Genomic DNA, 22,031 nt, shown 5'->3' on the forward strand with positions numbered 1-22,031 from the left:
ATGCTGGATAAAAAGATAATGATGTGAACTGCCCTTCCGGAGACATTCAATGAACCTTGATCGAGGAATGGGATAATTTGGACGACATTATTTGTATTAACAGACAAAATTCACTTTTTTTGTAACTCATTGTATATCAAATTAGTAATAGGCTAATTAACAAGATTGAAAGAGATTCTTTGAAATAGAAAAAAAAAACAATTATTTCAGTTCAACAAAAAAATCAATTTATATTTTATTGAACATCATTGTTTTAAAAAGCAGAACCAATATCTTTGAAACATTACGTAAAAAAGTAGATAGAAATCAGGGAGAAAAGCTTTGTGAATACATTATTAAGTTATAGTATAAAATCACTATAATAACCACAGCAATGCGACATCATTTCTTCTTGGCATCCTTCAAACCGGCTCCAGCATTGAACTTAAAGAAAATAATGTCACCATCCACGACAACATAATTCCGGCCTTGTTGTCTATATTTTCCAGCTGCTCTGGCCATCGCTTCGGAGCCTTCTTCTTTAAAGTCCTTAAAATGCATAACTTCCGCCATTATGAAACCCTTCTCAAAATCTGTATGAATGCGACCAGCGGCTTGGGGAGCTTTAGTTCCTTTCTGAAATAATTTGCTAATTATTTTTATAATATACAAAATTAGCTTTATATTTGTATTATCAACCTGAATAGTCCAAGCTTTGACCTCATCTGGACCAGCAGTAAAGAAATATTCCAATTGCAATGCTTTATAACCCGTGACAATGATTTTGTCCAGAACTGATTTGCATTTAGTTTCTTCTTCATATATCTTCCGTTCTGTTTCGTCTTTTTCAGCTAGATTGTTTTCAAATTGTCCCGAAAATGGAATTATGATGGCTCCAGGGTCATTCTTATCGACCCATTCCTTGATTTTTGCTAACCATTTGTTCTTCTTTCTGATGAAATCTTTGTCAGAGAGATTTATCAAGTAAATGGCAGGTTTTGTTGTTAGAAACATGTACTTGTTCAATGTTTCGATCTACATAAACGGAATTAACATAAATAATCAATTTTAGATTAATACAGTGCAAACTTACATCATGTAAATTCCAATCAGCAAACCGCAAATGTTTTTTCTCATCACAAAGGATAGATTTCACCTTCAACATAGAATCATATTCTGGTTTGAGTTTCTTATCTCCACCCCGTGCAACAACTTTCTCTAGTTTATCCAAGTTTTGGATAAGTTTTTCTTCGTCTTTTAAACGCAGTTCTTCAGAAATAATTTCCAAATCACGGACAGGATCCACTTCTCCTTCCACATGGGTCACATCAGGATCCTCAAAAGCTCCTAAATTTATGATTGATTTCTATTAATTGATACAAAGTCAATTGGAAAAAAATGAAGACAAACTTACGGCAAAGATGGAATATAGCATCACAGGCACTTATGTGTGAAAGGAAGGCATTACCCAAACCTTGGCCTTCTGCAGCTCCTTTAACTAATCCTGCAATGTCTACCACATTCAAATAAGCAGGAACTTTGCTGTTGGGGAAACATATGTCTTAATAGAATTTTGTTTACACATCAAATAGATGGTTACCTGAGTGGCTTATGATATTCACAAAGAAAATCAAATCTTTCATCCGGAACGGGTACCCTACGTGATTAAAACATAATAAATATTATAAGATAGATATTTATTCAGCATTGAATTTTTTTCTTATAATGTACAAAACGTTACATTATTTTCAATGAATTATTTGGGTGTCTTTCGTTTCGACTACAATGGTGTATTTTAGGAAGAGCTATTGGCCGCCTTATTTCTTTCTTAAAGAAACTACATCGATGAAGAGGAGGAGGAGGCAGTATCATACCTATCACAAAGACGAATACTCCCCTTAGTAGACTTATTTTAAAATGATCCCAGTTATATGACTAATTCCGACATTTACTTTCTTAAGCTCTATTAGTGGTTCCAAATCATTTAACGTTAAGAGACGACCACATATATCAAAAGACTAACAGCCACTTTACCCTTACTTAACCTAATTGAATTCAAAACCCTTAAATATTGCAAATACCACAAACTATGGAAGAGTATGTTCTTTAAAAACAAACGTTTTTTTATTAATACAGTCGAAAATACTTAATTATTGAAATAATTTTATTTGAATTCAAGTGTTCGATTAAACGATTCGGTCTTTTTTTTGTTGATATTTCTTGACTTCTTCGTTCAATTTCTTGCACTCTTTTGTGAAATTTCGAGTTGTAGTGTTCCAATATGGATTGTACTTCGAACTTAAATCAAGGCACTTAAGTTTTAAAGCTATAAAAGTTGCAGCTGATAGCCTGCCATCTAGTGCAAAGTGTTTCGGCCTTAATTTTGATGCTTCATGGACAACATTCGATATCACATTCTCACTTAATCCTCTGAATATCCCACTCTTTTGATTGAGCAAGGAAATATCAAATTTAAGGGAACGATATTTTTCAGGAAACATGAGAAATTCGTGGGTATTTTGTGTATTGGACATGAGATAAACCTAAAAAGGAAACCAATTAGAAAAAAAAGATTACGCAAAATAAAACTTCTTTACTTTTTTACGATAATAAACAGACAAGTTCAAAGCTCCTCTCACAAACTTTCCCTGCTTATACGAAACTGGACAATAACCTTGAAAAGCCACGTATTCCTTTGTGTATCCAACCACCAAAAATGGAACATACAAAGGCTTCAGTTTCTCTGAATCGTTAAAATACTTCTGTGTGTTGAGCATGAAGTTGATTGTGTGGTCATTGCAAGCCCAATAGAAAATATTGATGTATTGAAACATGCACATAATGCTTTTGGTTTGTGTAACTAAAGGCTCAATCATTTCATTGGTCTGGAATGGCATACTAAAATTGAACTTCTTATAAATATCTAGGTTAGTATAGCCGTAGGGCTGGTTTAGTAAGTTTTGGCATGACTTGGTATAGAACTCAGCTCCCACATTGACATAGAAATACTTAAAAGCTTTCAACTTTCCTAGAGACAGACATGCTTGGCAATAGAAATGGTTAATTTGCCTTTTGAATGTCATGACATCGTAGAACATATTCAGATAGCCAAGGTTTGCACAGCGATTCTTTATTAGTTTAATCTTGTAGCTCGTTATGCAACGGGTCGTTCTTATAATTTCGTTCTTTACTTTTTCCCATATTGTCCAACTATTTGCGTCACCGTCTATGTATTGTATGTTTAACAAGGACGTTGTATTTGATGCTCGAAGGCAGTTTATAGCCTTTAATGATTTACAAAATTGTTTATGTAATCTCTTTAGTGACTCTTTTGGACAGGTCTTTAGATTTCGATTTTGAATGAGCCAGTTTTGTATAACTTTTTCAAAACTGCTAACAACAACTAACACAACACTTATGTCCACTGTTCTTAGAGCTGCTTCATGGAGCAGAGTAGGAGTCAAGGGAAAATTATCCAAAATAAATCCATTTGGAGTGGAGTTTCTCTCCATATTCAGAAGATCAATAACAGCCTGATCGGTTTTTTCATTTAAATCATTCAAAGCTAGTATTTTGAATCCAAACTCGTGTGCTGCTGTACGGCAAATAGTTGAAACACCCGATTTTGAAACCCCAAATACTGCGATTGTAATAGGATTTTGCATCTGAGGTGGATTGCAGGTATTTATAAATTCAAGAGGATTACTCATGAAGTCTTTTAAATTCTTTTTTCCACAAATAAAATAAACGAAATCAAGATAAATGCAGGGGTAGACTTTTCCTTGCTTACTCAATCCTTCAAATTGATTAAGGGTCATAAGTCGAGCCACGTCTACTGGACAAGAGTATTTAAATCGACTGAATCGATAACACCCAGAGCTTAAAAGTACTTCACTCTCATTCATAGTTATTTGTTTGACGTTCTCGAACAACGCTGCTCGATGGCGATGATTATTTATAGATTCGACAATTGAATTAACAGTTTTTTTAAGTTGGTAATTCTTGGGTACTTTCAAAATTGCAATGCCCAGTTTAAGACATTCTTCTTCCATTTTGAGAATTTCGTGTTTGAAAGCTTGCACTAGTTGAAGACATTTTACTTCAATATCGTGCTTTTGGGTTTCGGATAGTGATTCAATGTAAGAAGTTATACTTGGTGCTCGAAAGTTGTGAGAAAAAGTTGCAGCAAGATCCATCCGAGTATTACTAATTGGAAAAAGATGTTAATCATTTGTGTTTTGATTTTTACATTGCTTTGGCTTGTTAGTACTTTATTCTTAAGAAGTAACTATGTTTGCTTAATAATCAACCTTATTACGGTTGTCGTTTAATTAAAACGACTGAAAAACGACAAGGCCCTGGAAGATATAGTAGGCCTTTCATTTTGAGGACTAACTTTCGCTTCTAGACGTGAGTCCCTTCTTTGGTGAACATAGGGCTTAGTACACGTATACGTATAATACAGAATTTTCTGTTCTTAAAAACAAGTAAATTAAACTTCGAATTTTGTGGCAATATTTTAAAGTTACAGCGGAGCTATCATTCTTTTTTTTGCTATTTGTATTACGAATTTTGTGTAATATGAGAATAGGATTGGAATAAGGCTGCGTACTATTTTATCTGAAATCGAGTTTTCATGAAGATAGGAAATCAAAAAATCTTAAGAAGTGGTTAACAGTCTTTTAAAATAGCTTTTTGTTAAGTACGAGTATCAAACATTTTTTAGCTTTAACTATCACAATCTTAATCAAAAGCATTAACAAACAAGCAAAAGCATATAGAATTCTTAGGTATATACCTCATGTTCAACGCTTGCATCATATTTAACCTTGAAAAGTATCGATAAAACGTTTGGTGCATTTCTTCTTCATCATCAAATGAAACAACACATTCGGGATATATATCTCTTTGAATTAAATCATTAAATTGTTCCCATAGAAAAGGCAATCCAACAAGCACAGTACCTCTTTTATAATCGTCTGGCAGGTCTTTTAAAAATTGCGGTTTAATATAATTATAAGAATCTTTAAACTGCTGAATTGAAATTTGTTCCAGGGCTTCATTTAACGGTAAAGCTGTTGGTTGTTGTTTGTAGGAGCTGCTTTGCACATTTAAACTGTAAGCTAAGTATTCTGCAAAGTTAGTCTTGTTTTTATAGCTTATTCCTAGAATGAATATTCTAGGTGGTGGCACTATAAGTTTATTACAACGGGAATACAGAGTAGGATTTAACATAAATTCAGCTAAATGCTCTCTTGAACAAACTGCGTACATCTTATTTTTATATTCAACACTGTATTGTGCATTACCTTTCTTAAGAATTTTTTGATTATTCAAGGAAACTGGACACCAGTCAAGACAATAGCCATAGTTGTTATCGAATGTACCAGTTTCACTTTCTGTGTTTTCCTTATTCGTTAAAATATCGGAATAGGAGGAAATCGAGCCAAAGTTTTCATCGCTTTCATTATCAAAAAAGTCGTGCATGGGAAATGGTGAAGGTTGATAAATTGAAAAGTATTCAGTTAGTGCTTTTAGTACCGATTGAGTCCAAGTTTGCTTTGAAATATCAATATCGACGCATTTCACGTTATTAGCTTGCAGGAAATTTTGTACTTCTTCATATTCTTCTATAAATTTGAGTGCCTTGATATATCTTTGTTTAATTAATGGCTTACTGCCTCTTTCAAAGGGCTCTCTATTGACATTGTGTGTTGTTTGACTCACGTCTAAATAAACATCTTCTATATTTATAGTATCTTCAAACTTTGACCGCAGTCTTTCAGAGATATATTTTCCATTTACACAGTTTAGATTGTGTTTATAATCGTAGGTGTCAAACAATTTTTCAAGGGATGATACCTTTAAGAAAAAAACGCAATCGGGTAATTCATCTTTGATTTGTAAATCTTTCCAGAAATTTAAATTTAAGGGAGCAGAATCGATGACGTATTGTTTGTAGGTTAGCCCTGGCTTTGATTCGAGCCAAATTAAAAAATCTTCTGATGATATGTTGTCAAAGCTCTTTTGAAAAATAAGATAGTCAAGTAGAAAAGCTTTAGTCCAACTATTTGATGTTTCACTAGTTTGCAAACTTTGATAAGCGTGTTTTGTACTAAACACGTCCCACTTCGAACTTATTTCTTTTAAGGCTTCTGACAAAATGTCGTTAAGAACACCTAAAACACAAACAGTCCATTCTTCAGCCTTCTTTTGTTTGCATCTTTCATTTTCCTGAAGCAATTTCTCATTCGATTCCTCAAGTTCTCTTGTTAGATCAGCAAACTTGTAAGATTCCTTCGATTTTTCGATATGATCTTTGTAAATCTCTGAATTTAAATATCTAGCTAAGTATTGTGACAAAGTTGTCTTGCCTGTTCTATGTGGTCCGATAACTGCAAGTCGACATTTAGGTTCAAGATTCATGTACTTCGCAGGATTTTCAATGAATTCCGCTCGATTTTTTTGAGAGAAAAACAGAAATATGTTTCTCAAGTAGCGAACTGGAAATTTAGTGTCACACAAACGCAACCTCCCGTGGTACAAATCAACGGGACAGATTTGATCAAATTTAGAAATCAGCCATTTGTAGTTAGGCAACACCTTTTCAGTGTCACACAGTTCTATTATACTCATTGTTTCGTCTTGACTTTCATTCATAACAAAGCACTCATAATTTACTTTGAAATTTATATATTTAAAACGATTCCGTATGGAACTCAAAATGGCATTGGTTCCAATTCGGCAATCTATTCTAATTACATTTTCTCTAAAGTATAAAAGAATAAATTCTTGGAAAATTTCAATTGCTTCGGTAAATTGTTTTGTATAACGAACAGTGTCTAGATAGATGAACAAATCTGGACGACAACCTAAGCTATTAATAAAATCAAACTGCCTTTGTATACAGTCTTTCGGACTTTCATCTTCCAAATCATGAAATTCATTATTTTTGTTATATTTTTTAGAGGTTGTAGTTAAACTTGAAACTATTGGGAAACCAGTTAGAATGAAGCCTTTGGTAGCATACTTTTCATTATCTAATTCGTGCTCAAGCAGCTTCATCACAACCCAAACAGGTACTCCTCTACCTGTTTTCACGATATTTTCTAGACTTTTACCAAAATTTGACTTTTGTTTAATTTCGTTGATAATCAATTTTTCTGGTGAGATTGTATACGTATTGAAATCTTTAGCGAGTGCTTTGTTGATTTCGTCGAATGACGAATTTGTATCTCCGGCAATCATTATACGAATTGGCTTACGTTTTAGGAACTGGTTTAAATTATCTTCACTATAGCGACAATCAGTAGGGAATAAGGGTTCGTTTTGAACTGTCCTCTGGTTACGTGCTTTGGAAATTGTTTCTATAGCCTCAGCAATTGTAAACTTGTGAATGAATGGATATTGCGTTATAATCGAACACCATGGCCGTATCTCATCAAATAATTTAGGTGGTAATTTTTTGATTAGATCAAGTATAATATCTTCAATCCACAAGGTCTTTGGCACAGCACATGTAAAAGAAATGTCTCCAAGATCCATGTTCTTTTGATTTAATTGTTTTTCTGTTTTCTATTTAATTAGATATTGATTATATTGTATGACAACTTAGAAAAAGGACACGTTTTCAATTGATTTATTTTATGACCTGAGTTTGAAATCTAAGTTGTAACTAGTACTTAAATTAATTGGGTCGCGACATTATTTTATAAGTTTGTTGCCATTCGGTCCTGCAGCAAAAATGCAATTTATCTCATCTCTTAATTGCATAGTTGCTCTTTCTTTCTTTCTTTCTTTCGGGTTTTGTTTTTTTAAGGCCTCACTTTAACAAACTTATTTGTATGAACTAGGCAAAATGTGTTAACCCTTTTAGATTCATTTTCGAAGTTCCTAAGAAAACGTTTGAAATTTTGATTTAAAAGTTACGGTTTGTTATGGAAAGCAAACATTTTGTTTTGCTTGTTGACTTTTTAACGAATTGTTATACTTTGTGAAAATTATTCTTGACGAAAAGTAATAAAGTCGATGATGATAAATTTTTTCAAGGAATTGCATGAAATTCTTAGTCTATTTTTACAACTTCTAGTTACCTTCGATACATAAGAACTTTGCATAAATTGCCCTTAGCCATTAATTGTATTCTGCGAGATTGGCTGCAGATGGAAGTATAAAATACAGATAGGTATTATTCTTTATGGAAAATCATTATTAAAGTCCTTAGCACAATTTTCAGTAATTTCATCCGTGCCTCTAGTAGCCCTAAGGGCTTAAAAAGCAACAAGCAAAGAGAATATCTGTTCAATGTGACCAACTAGGTTGCAGAAGAGGTAATTTTAAACATTATGGAAGCTTACCATTTTATTTTGCTTTTTTAAGAGTTCAACACGCCTCTTAGTTTATATTCAATATATATATATATAAGAATATAATTTACCGATTAAAGGAAGGAAAGGAAGAAGTTATGTGCCATCCCCAAAGAACTTAACTTATGCCCTCAAAACAAAGGAGCCAACAGAGAAAATTATTATGCTTGGATCAAGTAAATAGTTTTGCATGTCTCTACTACAGCTCTACAGAAAGTGAGGATAATTATTATAATAAACATTCTTATAAAAAATAAAAAAGACTTCCATGAGTAAATTGTAGGAAAATAATCAATGCTGAAACTTAAATGGAGGCCAAGCTAAGGAAGACAAAATAATTTAAAAAAATACTTATTTTCATTGGGATCAATGGTGCAGAAAGGGAAGTTCTCAGCAGGAGCAGCGCTCTTAGTCAGAACGTTGAAGAAGGTAGACTTGCCAACATTTGGCACTCCGACGATTCCCACTCGCAAATTGGTACCCACTCGACCAATCAGTGGCTTCTTTTCGGGTTCCTCGACTTTTTTAGGTGGCATTTTAAAAAGACTATTCTGAAAAGAAGAATAATAATTTAAAGTTAAACATATTCATAAATACCTATCTATAGGTATGTATATAAATATTCAATATGCAGAGCATCAAAGTGTTTGGTTATGTACACTTTCTATTCTCACTAGGTAATAAGATGCAATTTTATCTTTATTTTAATCACACAGAAATATTGGAATTATAACTATCAGGACAGATTAAATAGTTGCTGTTTATTATTTATTGTTAATTTGAGAAACATACTGCAATTAACATTCACATTCTCTAAATTAACCTCTCAATTGTGATTTTTGTAAAGGAGATGTATTGCATTTCATTGATAGTACAAAATTTTAGTAGAAACTTAACTTGTTTTAAATGAATTAAAATGGAAAACCTACCTAAATTAAAGTTATTTTATGCACTTTTATTTTTGAGACCGGAACAAAAAAGCCAAACGTGGAAAACGAATTCGTATCACCGTCACCGCACAGGGCACAAGTACCAAAAAGGAACTGTCAATGTCAAAGATGATAAATGTCAGAAAATTGGTTCCATTACTTACAATCCACTTGCATTCCACAAAAAGGTGCTGCCAAGTGACGTCCGGGTTGATACTTTATTATTTTAAAAGATATGATTTTTTTCAAGTATTTTAAAAAAAAATATTTGATGCTGCACTTAGACTTTTAGAAATCAGTTATTTCTAGGAAGTATTTGAACTTTTTAGAAAAATTAATAATTTTTTCATACTTGCTATTTCACACTTCTCCATTGATGAATTATCACACAATAAAACATAGGGCCTTACCAAAAAACAGACGTTTAGGCATCGCCGTGTTAAATTTTAACAGCGAGTTAATTTGTGTGTTTAATAATAAGTGATATCCAAAATTAACACGTTTTTGGCTAATTAGCTTTATATTACCTTATCTACAAAATTTGCTTCCATAAAGACAATATTGAAGTGAAATAAGTAATATGTGAACAAATAAAATGAAAAACAGAAATATTTATTTGGACGATTCAATTATTAGACATAAGCATCTTAGAAAATGTGGCCGAAACAAGGAATCAAAAATTGTATACACAACTTGTATTATCATTTATATGTTAAATATTTTGTTTATTAAATTTTGCCCATAACATTCTTTGAAATGTCCTTTTAAAATACTAAAAACAACCAGAAACGGTATTTTTAAAGGTTGAGTTTAGCCTCAAAATATGTATCTCTTAATAAAAAGTTTTATGATAATTCTGTAAAGTACAAATGTACAATTTTAACAAAATCGTAACAAGAACTAAACTTTCTTTCAAACTGTTTTGTTTTTTTCTGTTGAAAACCGTTTTTGCATAAATTGTTAAGCGTTTCTTTCAGATTTTTCTAAGACAGGTGAGAACTAACAACTTATGAAAATATTTCAAATATCGTATGAAGTAATAAAGGGTGATTTTTGGAGGTTAGGATTTTCATGCATTAGTATTTGACAGATCACGCGGGATTTCAGACATGGTGTCAAAGAGAAAGATGCTCAGTATGCTTTGACATTTCATCATGAATAGACTTACTAACGAGCAACGCTAGCAAATCATTGAATTTTATTACCAAAAAGTTGGCAGAAAATCCGCTTTTTTATCGACAAATTTTGTTCAGCGATGAGGCTCATTTCTGGTTGAATGGCTACGTAAATAAGCAAAATTGCCGCATTTGGAGTGAAGAGCAACCAGAAGCCGTTCAAGAACTGCCCATGCATCCCGAAAAATGCACTGTTTGGTGTGGTTTGTACGCTGGTGGAATCATTGGACCGTATTTTTTCAAAGATGCTGTTGGACGCAACGTAACGGTGAATGGCGATCGCTATCGTTCAATGCTAACAAACATTTTGTTGCCAAAAATGGAAGAACTGAACTTGGTTGACATGTGGTTTCAACAAGATGGCGCTACATGCCACACAGCTCGCGATTCTATGGCCATTTTGAGGGAAAACTTAGGAGAATAATTCACCTCAAGGAATGGACCGGTAAGTTGGCCACCAAGATCATGCGATTTGACGCCTTTAGACTATTTTTTGTGGGGCTACGTCAAGTCTAAAGTCTACACAAATAAGCCAGCAACTATTCCAGCTTTGGAAGACAACATTTCCGAAGAAATTCGGGCTATTCCGGCCGAAATGCTCGAAAAAGTTACCCAAAATTGGACTTTCCGAATGGACCACCTTAAACGCAGCCGCGGTCAACATTTAAATGAAATTATCTTCAAAAAGTAAATGTCATGGACCAATCTAACGTTTCAAATAAAGAATCGATGAGATTTTGCAAATTTTATGCGTTTTTTTTTTTTAAAGTTCTCAAACTCTTAAAAAATCACCGTTTATTAATATATCATATGAATATTGGGCTCCCTGAAATTACGCCATAAGAAATCACGCCAAAAAAATAAAATAGAAAAAACGCCAAAAATTCTCCATAAAATTGTTTGGCTTTTTTTCCTAGGAAAAAGAACCTAAAGAGTTTGGTGTTAATTCCGAATTTTTGGCTATTTTTTCCGAAAATTTCTTGGCGTTTTTTCCTTTTAGAATAATGAAAAAAGGCCAAACAATTTTTGTTTGGAAAAAACGCCGAAAAATTTGCTTTTGGACTTTTTTTCCAAACAAAAAAGGAAAAAACGACCAAAAATAAACTTTTTAGTTTTTTTCCAAATCTTAAAGCAAAAAACGCCACAAAACAAACGTTTGAAAATTAACCGTTCGTTCTTCCAAATCAAAAACAAAAAAGTACATGTTTGTCGAATGTATTTATATGGTATACAGAATTATATAACGGCAAATAACAGTATTTTACATGTTTTTCACGAATTTTGAAGAGCATATTTTGTTAAATTTTTTAACGTGATCAGTAGTGATTGATAGTTTGTTGTTTCCCTACCGTTAGTAGAAGAGCATTTTGATAAAGCGATGGACAAAATGGAAAGTTTTGATTATGAAATTATAAGTGGTAAACAAATAAATAGTAAACTTTTGTACGTAACAGAACAAAAACAAATATACAAAAAAAAATGTGTGTATAAAAAAGATGTTCTTTACATTTGTTATATTAACAATTGTGGTGCTAAAATGAAAGTAAAAAGTGATGGATTGTGTGTAAAAGCAAAGAACTTCGTTGACCAATGTCCGTGTTGTCGGGAAAATGTGGCAGATGTCCTTCAGGTTTACATTTAATACCTATACAAAAATTGACAAATTGAAATAAACAAAGTTATAAGAAAATGTGCTCTACAAAACAAATGCACAAGTACCTATGATATAATCAACGGCGGGGGAGGCAGCGCGTACGCGTCGCGTTCGCCGTTGCGGCGCGACGCGCGCGGCGCTGCACCACGCGGGTTTCACCGCGCCACTCCATGTTACGTCGTACGTTTAGATTCTTTTATAGACTTTTTGGGCTTTAATTCCAAATTAATTTTGGAAATTAAGCCAGAAAAAGCTCTGTTCACTCTTTAAAGGCTTAATTTCCAATACTAATTTGGAAATTAAACCAAAAAGTTCGCCAAAATTGTTTGGGCTTTTTTTCCAAAACAGTTTTTGGCGTAATTTCCTATGGCGTAATTTCAGGGAGCCGAATATTGAACAAAGGGATTACAGATTTGGAAAACCATCACGGATTTTAATGAGAAAAAGCTACTTAATAAATTTAGATAGCCTTAAAAAGCTTTAATACGTGTTTTTTCGAATTTTAAAAAGTAATATCTCGAAAACCTAACGTGATATATTAATTTTGAAGTCGGATTTAAATTAAGGGCTTAACTTCCCATTATCGCAGCACGAATTTCGACTCGCCGTTTTTGTATTTGATAGATATGTGCATGGGTATTTCTTTGATTTTAGTGCTCAAATGAAAAAAGGACTTTGCATATACCCAAATTTGCACCCACCCCAAATCCTATAGTGATTCCAAGCAGGGGGTTGCATACCTAGCTGTTAGTAGACCGTGCTATAAATAAAAAAAACTTGTTTTAGGCTCAAAAAATACAATACAAAAAATGTAGGGTTGAGTCCGAAAAAGAAAATATTTTTTTTTTCTATGACTTGAAGTTGTTTCCTCGCCTTAATATTTAAAACATGTTCTATTGAGACCCCTACCTAACTGTAAAAAAAAATCATAAGGAAATTCGTGCTGCGGTAATAGAAAGTCGCCCCAAATTAAGGCCATCAAAATCCATTGCAAAATGCAATTTTATTTCCAGGAAGAATGGTATGATGAACTATTTAGAGCCCAGTTAAATTTTGAAGTGAGTTTTAATTTAGATTTATTGGTAAGGTCCATTTATCTTATAACGTAGTGATGAACTTTAAAATAAAACAATCTTTAAAAAAAAATCCAACTACAATTTGAATTGAAATTACTATAATTGTTTTATAACTAAATTGATGAGCTGAAATATTTATTTATAAAATTAAAAAATATGTATAGGTAATTTTATATTTAACGAAACATCACAAAAGAAAAACTAAAAATGCTGTATGTAGTTAAGGCTTATTCGCTTTTTGAGACAAGATTTCGGGTTTTGAAATTCTAATTTAGACAATATTTGCGCATAATTTTCGAAAAAAAGCTTTTTTTATATTATGAAATGTTCACCTTTTTAACGATGGTATTAGATTTTTTTCAATAAACAATTTTTAAGCAGTATAAAGTTATGGCTCAAAGCAGCCTTCGCCCATTTTTTGTGCTTTTAGATATTTGCATTTAAAGTTTGAAGTCAATATAGAAACTATCAGATTTTGAGTGTTTAGATTTTTTATAATTTAAACGTATAGAGGAACAAAGGGCTTAGGGAGTTTTAACAGAATATACATAGATTTTTTTATTTTCATAATGATAAAAATGGACAACTACGATATGAGTACGCTACTTTTTTTTACCATTATTATAGTTTTCTGAAAAAGGGTAGATCTAAATAACTTTATTTACGAAATCGTTTCCGGTTTTAAAAATAACCATTACTTTGTTATTGCACTAACTATGCTGGAGACCGATAGATGACACTGTTATTTAGTTGATTGCCAGTTGATTTAATTATATCGGTATCTGGTAGTTATTTACAATGAAAAATTATATTGGCAATAAGAACGAATAGGTTATTTTGTAAACCGTAATAATTGATTTTGTATACTTTAAATATTGTCATTGAATAAACATTAAAAGAAGTGACAGATTTGTGTGTATTACCCGTGGCATGATAGTTAGTGCGTATGCCTTCTGAAGGGCATAAGTTCTTGCACGGGACCGGAGGAGCTCTTAGCTGAGCTCCGCCAAAAAGCCAGTGACGATCTCGATTTTATCGGGGTCAAGCCTTTCACTACGGTGAAGTCCAGACGAGGGGGTTATAGGCTGCCAATGTTCCTCGTAACATTATCGCCCCAAAGCAGTGTTAATAGTGTCAAGGGAATCAAATCTCTCGACAATCAAACTGTACGCTGGGAGACATTAAAAAGGCACGACGACATTCTACAATGTACGAAGTGCCAGAGGTTTGGCCATGCCAATGCCAACTGCAATATGCAGTTGCGTTGTGTCAGGTGCGGAGAAACCCACAAAGAAGGAGAATGTAAGCTGGGGAATGAGCGGGTTGAGGATTTGACCCTGCTCAAGTGTGTCCTTTGTGGAAACCAAGGGCACCCGGCTAGTTATAGGGGTTGCCCTAAGGTCCAAGAAATTAAACAAAAACAGGCCAGTCAAAAAGCCCAAAGAAGTCGAACAGTTCGACAGGCTCCAATACAAAAATTCGTGGATCCCAAATTCTCTTACGCCCAAATGGTGTCAGGGAGTGGAAACACGAGACAGGCTCCACCAACGGTTGCCCCAAAGGCCCCTGTGCTTAAGGCACTAGAGGTGCAGCCTGACATTGTAGCCTTGTTGTTGAGCATTCAAGGTCAAATAACAGGACTGCAAAGTCAGATAAAGGAGCAAGGCAAAAGGGTAGATCATCTCTACTCTTTGTTGCCTGGCCTGGCGCAATTTAGACCATAATGGGCGCGCTGCCGGAGACGCGCCTAAAAGTCCTAGCTGTGAATGTAAATTCACTGATTAGGATTGAACGAAGAGCCAATATGTTATAATTGTTGAAAGACTACAGTCCCGATGTGTTTATGGCTAGCGAAACTAAGCTAAACCATAAACACAAATTGACTCATAAAAATTACAATATCGTAAGAAGAGACCGGCCCGACTCCACTCAAGGGGGCGGTGTCGCTCTCTTTATACGAAAAGGCATTAATTATAAAGTCATATACAACAATGAATTGCGAAAGCTCAAGAAGCTAGAAGTTTGCGTTGTATGCATCTCTCTCTCTCAAGGGAAGCGGATGTATATGATTACGGCTCATGCGGCTGGAGCTCCGCAGGTCACTTACTTTGCTTCAGAACTCGAGATTCTTTTTAGGGAACTGAAACTGAGCTTGGAAGAAAACTATTTCATCTTGGCCGGTGATTTGAACGCAAAACATGAAGATTGGAGAAATCAACATAGTAATCCCAGAGGTAATCATCTTTTAATTTGATGAATCTTTACAGCGTTGAATATGGCGTCGACCTGCTGGCTACTGAAAGGCCATCGTATCCAAGAAGCGGCTCCTTTCTGGATCTTTTGCTGTACGACACCAGACTGACAGTTACAGACAAAGTGGGTAATCACCCGCGAAACTGCCTACAGACAGTCGAGTACGACAGTGATCACTGCGGACTGGCTGCTGTAATGCAGATTCCGAACGAACGCGTGGAGTTGGAGGAATACGTTGCAACGCATTCTTACAATTACAGTAAGATGCGTTGGCCTCGTTTCACCAACGCCTTAGCGAGAGAACTTCGTTCGAGTGACATAGCCCCACCAAACAATAGAAACCTGACAAATACAGAAATTGACCAACACTTACAACAGATGGACGAAACAATAAAACGAACGATGGAACGGACAATCCCAAAGTACAAAGAACGGAACCAAATGGACGCTTACAGAAACGCGACAATTGACGCACTACGTAGGCACAAGAGTGGCTTACTGACAAGACTCAAAAACTTGCACAGACGACTTACAGACCCACGCGACTTGGAGGTTAGGACACTGAAATCGTCAATAAAAAATGTCAATCTGTTGATTAAGGGGAACTACAGGCTATCAATTAACAAGTACTGGGACCGCAAGATCCGGTCAGTTAATTCGAGTGACCCTGGTATGTTCCCCAAAATCAACAAGATATTCAGGAAAAAAAAACGATAATGACCTTCCGTGTCTTAAGCTCCAAAGAACTGAAGAGAACAGAGACGTACTCAGGACAGCGCAAATAGATCCAGAGGAAGCCATCTTTGACGATGTCTTTTACATAATTGAAGATCCGAAGGAAAAAGTGGAGGCGGTGGGAGCTGCTTTCCAGCAAGTGAACAAGGTGAATGTCAGCATTCGCCCCAACCACGACCTGGAAAACAGAGCCCTACTTAATCACTTTTACCTCCGTAATGATATCACTCATTGGCGATCTGAGAACCGCGGTTTCATGCGGTTCAATGACGATTCCTTGGCAAATGCCATAATCGCCGAGCAAACAGGACCAAGTCCCTTGTTAGTGACGAAGGTTGAGCTTCAACTCATCTTCAAGTCAATACAAAATAAAAAGTCGGCAGGTGTCGATGGTATATCCAACGTTGTGCTAAGACATTTACCGACGGAAGCAATTGACATTTACACCACACTCTTCAACAATGCACTGAATAATGCATATTATCCAGTGCATTGGAAGACCGCTGTGGTTCATCCTCTCCCGAAAAAGGGAAAGGACAACTCCAACCCAGCAAATCTTCGGTCGATAAGTCTTCTTCCGAGCATCAGCAAAGTTTTCGAAAAGATCATTAATAGGGTTCTGACTAAGTGGGCTGCGGACAACAAAATAATTCCGGATAAACAGTTCGGGTTCAAGGCGGGTCATGACACAATTCATGCTGCGTCTAAACTCGTTTCTGATATCCAATGGAATAAATCAAAACAACAATGCACAGGTGCTGTTCTGGTTGATTTGGAAAAGGCCTTTGACACCGTATGGTTAGAGGGTCTTTACCTAAAACTGAGCAGGAATAAACAGGCCATTGTTGTATATACTTTATGATATGCTTAACGGTAGAAAGTATGTTCTCAAAAGTGGCAATGTAACTTCTACCACAACATTCTCAATTAAAAATGGTCTTCAACAGGGAGCGGTGAATTCGCCGATTCTCTTCAGCATTTACACCAGCGATCTGATAGGTAGTCTTACAAAGGCAATTGCGTACGCCGATGATCTAATTGCGTACAGAACGGCCCGAAAGGTTGAGGTTATTAGAATTCTCTTGCAGCGTGATTTCGACAAGATTCATCGATATTGCGACGACTGGAAACTGAAAATAAATGTCCAGAAGTCGGAGACAATTCTGTTCCGGACTCCGTTGGCTAGGGCCACGAGGGATACGTGCAAGAATTGGCGCAAGATGGTCATCGTTGATCTTCATGGGCAGCCATTAGCGAGCAAAAGTGTTGTGAAGTACCTCGGTATCTGGTTAGATCAGTGTTTATATTTCGACAGACATATAAATGCTGCTCTGACCAGGGCCAGAGGAGCCTTCGCTCTGACGAAACGGCTGTTTTTTAGCAGTCGGCTTGACCCCACAGTGAAGGTAATTTGCTGCATGGCCCTCATACGGCCAATGATCGTATATGGTTGTCCTGTGTGGTTCAACGTTGCCCCTTCCCAGATGGAGAAGTTTCGGGTGTTCGATCGGCAGTGTTTACGACGCTGTACCGGCTTATATCGAACAGCCGAATCTTCTTATGTGCATTACTATTCAAACGAGGCAAGAGCTATGTCTTCGACCAACAATTTAATTTTCGGGGCGTTCTATCCGAACGACGAGTATTTTGAAAGTGCACGCTTGAGCGGGTTCATTCCACCAGAGGCATTCCTCTTTTTAGACAAATGCGGTCTGATACAGGATAGATTGGCAGTCCCGTTAATCTACCACGTCAGACGAAGAACCTTAGATAGGCGACTCCCGTACAATCGGGACGTCTTGGCACAAGGTGGAGCGGAGCTCCTTCGGTTCAGTAGGGCTGTGTCCGAGCGGGACCGAACTGATAGGGTGAAGCAGGAGAACCAGTTTTGGTGGCTTCAATCGGCACTTGATAGTGGGTAGTCGGGATGGGGTTTTAAGCCTTGGCCTTACATACTTGTTTTATAGTTTTAGGGTTTAGTTTTAAGTAGAATAGGCATGGTGGCACAAAAAAAAAGTACAAAAAAAAAAAACTAAAGAAATTAAAAAAAACAAGGAATATAAAAAACAAAAAAAAAAAAACAAACAAAATTAAAAAAATTACAAAAAAGACAATAAAATATAAAAACAAAAAATGTTAGATTTGCTGCTGTGGTTGTTCTAGTTTTAAGTAGTTTATAGGTAGAATAGGTAGTTTAAGTTAGTTTTAAGTTTTATTTAAGGACCTAACTTTAAGTAGTTTGTAAGTAAAAATAAATAAAAAAGGATATTGATATTAGTTTTTTGTTCAAATTTTCTAATAAATACAAAAATAAATGGAATGAAATTTAAATGAAGTAAAATAGATCTTAGGGCCGAAAGGCATTAGTTTTAGATGTTATAGTTTAACTTAGAGTGTCCGTATGGGACCATTAAGTTAGTTGTAAGTTATGGATAATTAGGCTAGTTTTATGAATTTTTGTCTAGCTTTAAGATAGGTTTAAGATTGAATAAATAAAAATGAATTTGAAAAAAAAAAGTGCGTTGGACTTTCATGTGAGAGGTCTTGTGTTCGATCCCTGACTGTGCCACCGAAAGTTTAAGTTTTTTCACGGGTACTGCCTCTTGCGAGGAATTGACAAATTCTCCAAGAGTAATTATTGTCATGAAAAGTGCTTTCTCAAATTTGCCGTTCGAATTCCTCTTAAAACTGTAGGTCCCTTCCATCCCTAGGAAAAGTACTCGCACGCAGGAATGGTTTAGAGTTGTCAGTCACTAGGCTCTAATTCTCAAACGGACTGTTGCGCCACCCAATTTATTATTTTATTTAGATTTGTATATAAAATCTAGTATTTATATACAAAGGTGACAGCGAGTTTTCAAAAAACGTTTTGTAGGTCTCTTGGGTAATAAGGGAACTAAAAATATTATTTAAGATTTTTATAAGAGGTTAATGTCTTAAAAAAGTAGTTATGAATCCTTTTTTTTAATAATAGGAAATAACATAATTTAAATACAAAAAAAGAGGCGATACGATCCACATTGATTACAAGTTCCCATTAGTACCTGGTAGAAATTTTGCAATTGTATTTTTGTAACACTTCAGTTTTGTAAATTTAAAGAAATTGAAATAGTATGCAGTCAATCATATAAGTTCTATCTGTCTTCTGCAGACTTGTAAAAAACACACGAAATTATACAAAACATTAAAACAATATGATGATGAAACAAGTCAGTCAACGAAACATACATTAATAATAGCATTAATAAGATCTAAAATCTATAACTTTATTTAAGTCAAAAATAGTGATTTCTTAAGGATAATTTATAGTTTTGCAAAAAAAAACAGTCAATTTTGTTTTCTTAAAATTTCATTTTATTCTGGATATGATATAATGTTTTGTTCGTTAAATTTAAGGCGACAGATAATTTTTTTAAATTTGTTTATAAATTTCAGTTGAAGTCGCTAGCTTAATTGTTTCGTGGAATATTTGGGCTCACATTATTTCAAATAATTTTTCACATTTGTTTAAAAATTGATATTGTAAGAAAACCACAAACAAAATATTTGAAGTAGATATCTTCGCTAGTTTTTAAAATATGAGGGACGAAGGAAGTTTTTTGAACGTTCGGACGTACATAGGCTCACACACACAGGCATTTCTCTAAATACAATTGATTTAGATTTAAGGGACCTTAAAACTTTGTGATATATCAACTTTTATCAGTAAAACAATTTTTGTTATTTATTATTTTAATTTTTCTGACATTTCAATTCGATTATATTATTTTTCATTTAAATATTTTTACGCAAAGCTTCGCCATATTTTTATAATGTAGCTCACTATCCCTAATATGTGCAGACCATACACTATACACACATGAATAAGTTTTGTTTAAAATAAGATACCTTTCACTATTCACTATTTAAAGTGTTCAAAAATGCTCGAATAGCAATTAAAAATAATAGAGAAAGGAAGGTAGTAGGCTCCAAATTTAATGTTATTAGTTTTATTGGATGTCTAATAAGATACAAAATACGAAAACATTAAGATAAGGGATACACTAATGACTATGATCTAGAGATACCAAATATAATTTACGACCTGTTTCTATCTAACAAATACACATATAAAAATCGTTCCACCCGTTTAAAATGAGTATGAAGGGAAACAACATCAGGAAACCAGATTTTGTATGTAAATATATAAAATTATTACTAAATAAAACAATCGCTTCTATGTACATATATCAGCTAAAAGAAATATGTAAATTAAAGCAAATGTCTTCTCAGCCCACGAACATTCTATAGTTTCCCAAACGAATTATAGGCGTACTCAAAAATCATGACTTCAAAAGTTAACCTGCAAAATAAAGTATGAACAGAAGAAATTTGAATTAACTCAACTCCTTCGCCATGATTGCAATAAATTCATTATATTCAGCTTTGTCCTTAAAAATTCTATATGTGTATATTGAATATGACTATATGTACATAATGTTTAAACTTTAAATTCTTATTCAACGTTGAATGTTTTTTTTTTTTCAGAAGGAATTTTCTCGTCACCTGAAAAACAATTTGTACTTGGTCCTTACTTTTATAATTCTTATTCATTTGGTACACATACTGCCTTTTGTCTCAATTAAATAACTTCTAAAATTATCTTAAGTGTGATACAAAACGTAACTGACCATTAATAAAAATCTTAAACCATTTTCGAAGAAAGAATTTCGACTTGTTTAAATTCTTTATAATTTTTGGAAGTTTACGGTACATTTCTGGCTACAAAATGCATTCACCTATGTTGTGAAATTAATACACCAATCAAATTTAATAGGCTTTCAAATTATAGTTTGGCTATTTATACGTCGCATAGAGAATTAGTTCAGTTTCAGTGGTTGCTTCATGGCACAATGAGCACCCAATTCATTCTATAATTGCTATAATTTTCGAAAATTTTCTGTACGTGATTTTGCGTCTCTGAGATTTACCTATTGAACTTCGTCGCATCGCGTCATTTTAGCGATTCATCCTTCAGCGAAAAGGGACGATGTAAATACGAAAGTTCAAAAATGCTTTAGGAACATAATTGGAATTTATGCGTGGGAGATGAGTCCATAGGATTTGTGCACATTTTTGTATAATAACTTATGTCTGTGCTGCGTGGATATACTGTTAGTTCTTCGATATTAAGGTTAACCTATATTAAATAAGAGTTAGAAAAGAAATTTAAACACATACAAAACAATCCCATTAAAAGTTATGTTTTTCTTGCACTAGTGATTCGCAAAAATAAAGATCTACTTTTAGACAGGGCATTGGTTCCGAAGTGCTTTGTTAGCTTAAAAAGTAGACTTATGTATGTTAAAATGTATGAAAATTTAATCTTTTTTTTCGTTTCTCATCTTGAATTTTTCAAATGCATTTCATTGAAGGTTTCCAAAAAAGTTCCATGTTATCAGTAAGGTTTTCTTGGTGCAATTCTGGCTTTACAATAAGCTTAATAATACATTAATTTGGTTATTGAAGGACATTCAAAGTAATTTAGTTCATGTTGTAGATAAAGAGAATTGATTTCTTGCAGGCTTATGATGGTTTAACTACTCCATTTAGTCAAGGGCGGGGGAGCGCAGTGGTCATGACCCCCATGAAGTCATGAAGTAAATTTCACTTATGAAGTGAATTTTCGTTGGATGTATCAGGGCTCCTTTACATCAAAAATGTTGTTTTACAATCTTTGGATCTCAAAGGTGTTTTTCTTCTTGGGCTTTAAGGAAGCGAGTTCCACACGATATTTTTTCTGTGAATTTGAACCTTGCCAAGCTATAGCGCAAATCACAATATTTGTCTGCACCTTAATGCAATTAGGAATATTTCTTAAATTT

The 22,031-nt window shown here is 34.3% G+C and overlaps 2 protein-coding genes across 4 annotated transcripts; both read right to left on the reverse strand.

Moving 5' to 3' along the window:
* Nucleotides 1–201: 201 nt before the first annotated feature.
* LOC129944475 (obg-like ATPase 1) lies at nucleotides 202–9,411 on the reverse strand. Of its 3 annotated transcripts, none has more exons than XM_056053926.1 (7): nucleotides 9,275–9,411; nucleotides 8,701–8,896; nucleotides 1,580–1,640; nucleotides 1,394–1,521; nucleotides 1,073–1,326; nucleotides 679–1,014; nucleotides 202–615 (listed from the first exon to the last, which is right to left on the reverse strand). In XM_056053926.1, exons 2-7 carry the CDS (start codon nucleotides 8,879–8,881, stop codon nucleotides 382–384), a joined length of 1,194 nt encoding a protein of 397 aa, XP_055909901.1. In that variant the 5' UTR covers nucleotides 8,882–8,896; nucleotides 9,275–9,411; the 3' UTR covers nucleotides 202–381. The 3 variants fall into 3 exon arrangements, with proteins under 3 accessions (XP_055909901.1, XP_055909902.1, XP_055909903.1); XM_056053927.1 differs by having other exon boundaries at nucleotides 1,580–1,636; nucleotides 8,697–8,896; XM_056053928.1 differs by having other exon boundaries at nucleotides 8,701–8,891; nucleotides 9,275–9,395.
* LOC129944474 (adenylate kinase 9-like) lies at nucleotides 2,078–8,687 on the reverse strand. Its single transcript, XM_056053925.1, has 3 exons — nucleotides 4,778–8,687; nucleotides 2,577–4,185; nucleotides 2,078–2,522 (listed from the first exon to the last, which is right to left on the reverse strand). Exons 1-3 carry the CDS (start codon nucleotides 7,522–7,524, stop codon nucleotides 2,166–2,168), a joined length of 4,713 nt encoding a protein of 1,570 aa, XP_055909900.1. The 5' UTR covers nucleotides 7,525–8,687; the 3' UTR covers nucleotides 2,078–2,165.
* Nucleotides 9,412–22,031: the final 12,620 nt, after the last annotated feature.

The sequence above is a fragment of the Eupeodes corollae genome, chromosome 2, assembly GCF_945859685.1.
Source record: "Eupeodes corollae chromosome 2, idEupCoro1.1, whole genome shotgun sequence".
Classification (NCBI taxonomy): domain Eukaryota; kingdom Metazoa; phylum Arthropoda; class Insecta; order Diptera; family Syrphidae; genus Eupeodes; species Eupeodes corollae.

Excerpts from the sequence above, each read along its gene's own strand:
- LOC129944474 (XM_056053925.1), bottom strand. The coding sequence starts at position 7,524 with ATGGATCTTGGAGACATTTCTTTTACATGTGCTGTGCCAAAGACCTTG. Across the intron at positions 4,186-4,777 it reads ATGCAAGCGTTGAACATGAG|TAATACTCGGATGGATCTTG; the intron begins GTATATACCTAA and ends TTTTCCAATTAG. Across the intron at positions 2,523-2,576 it reads CTGTTTATTATCGTAAAAAA|GTTTATCTCATGTCCAATAC; the intron begins GTAAAGAAGTTT and ends TTTCCTTTTTAG.
- LOC129944475 (XM_056053926.1), bottom strand. The coding sequence starts at position 8,881 with ATGCCACCTAAAAAAGTCGAGGAACCCGAAAAGAAGCCACTGATTGGT. Across the intron at positions 1,522-1,579 it reads GAATATCATAAGCCACTCAG|CAAAGTTCCTGCTTATTTGA; the intron begins GTAACCATCTAT and ends TTTCCCCAACAG. Across the intron at positions 1,327-1,393 it reads TGCTATATTCCATCTTTGCC|GAGCTTTTGAGGATCCTGAT; the intron begins GTAAGTTTGTCT and ends TCATAAATTTAG.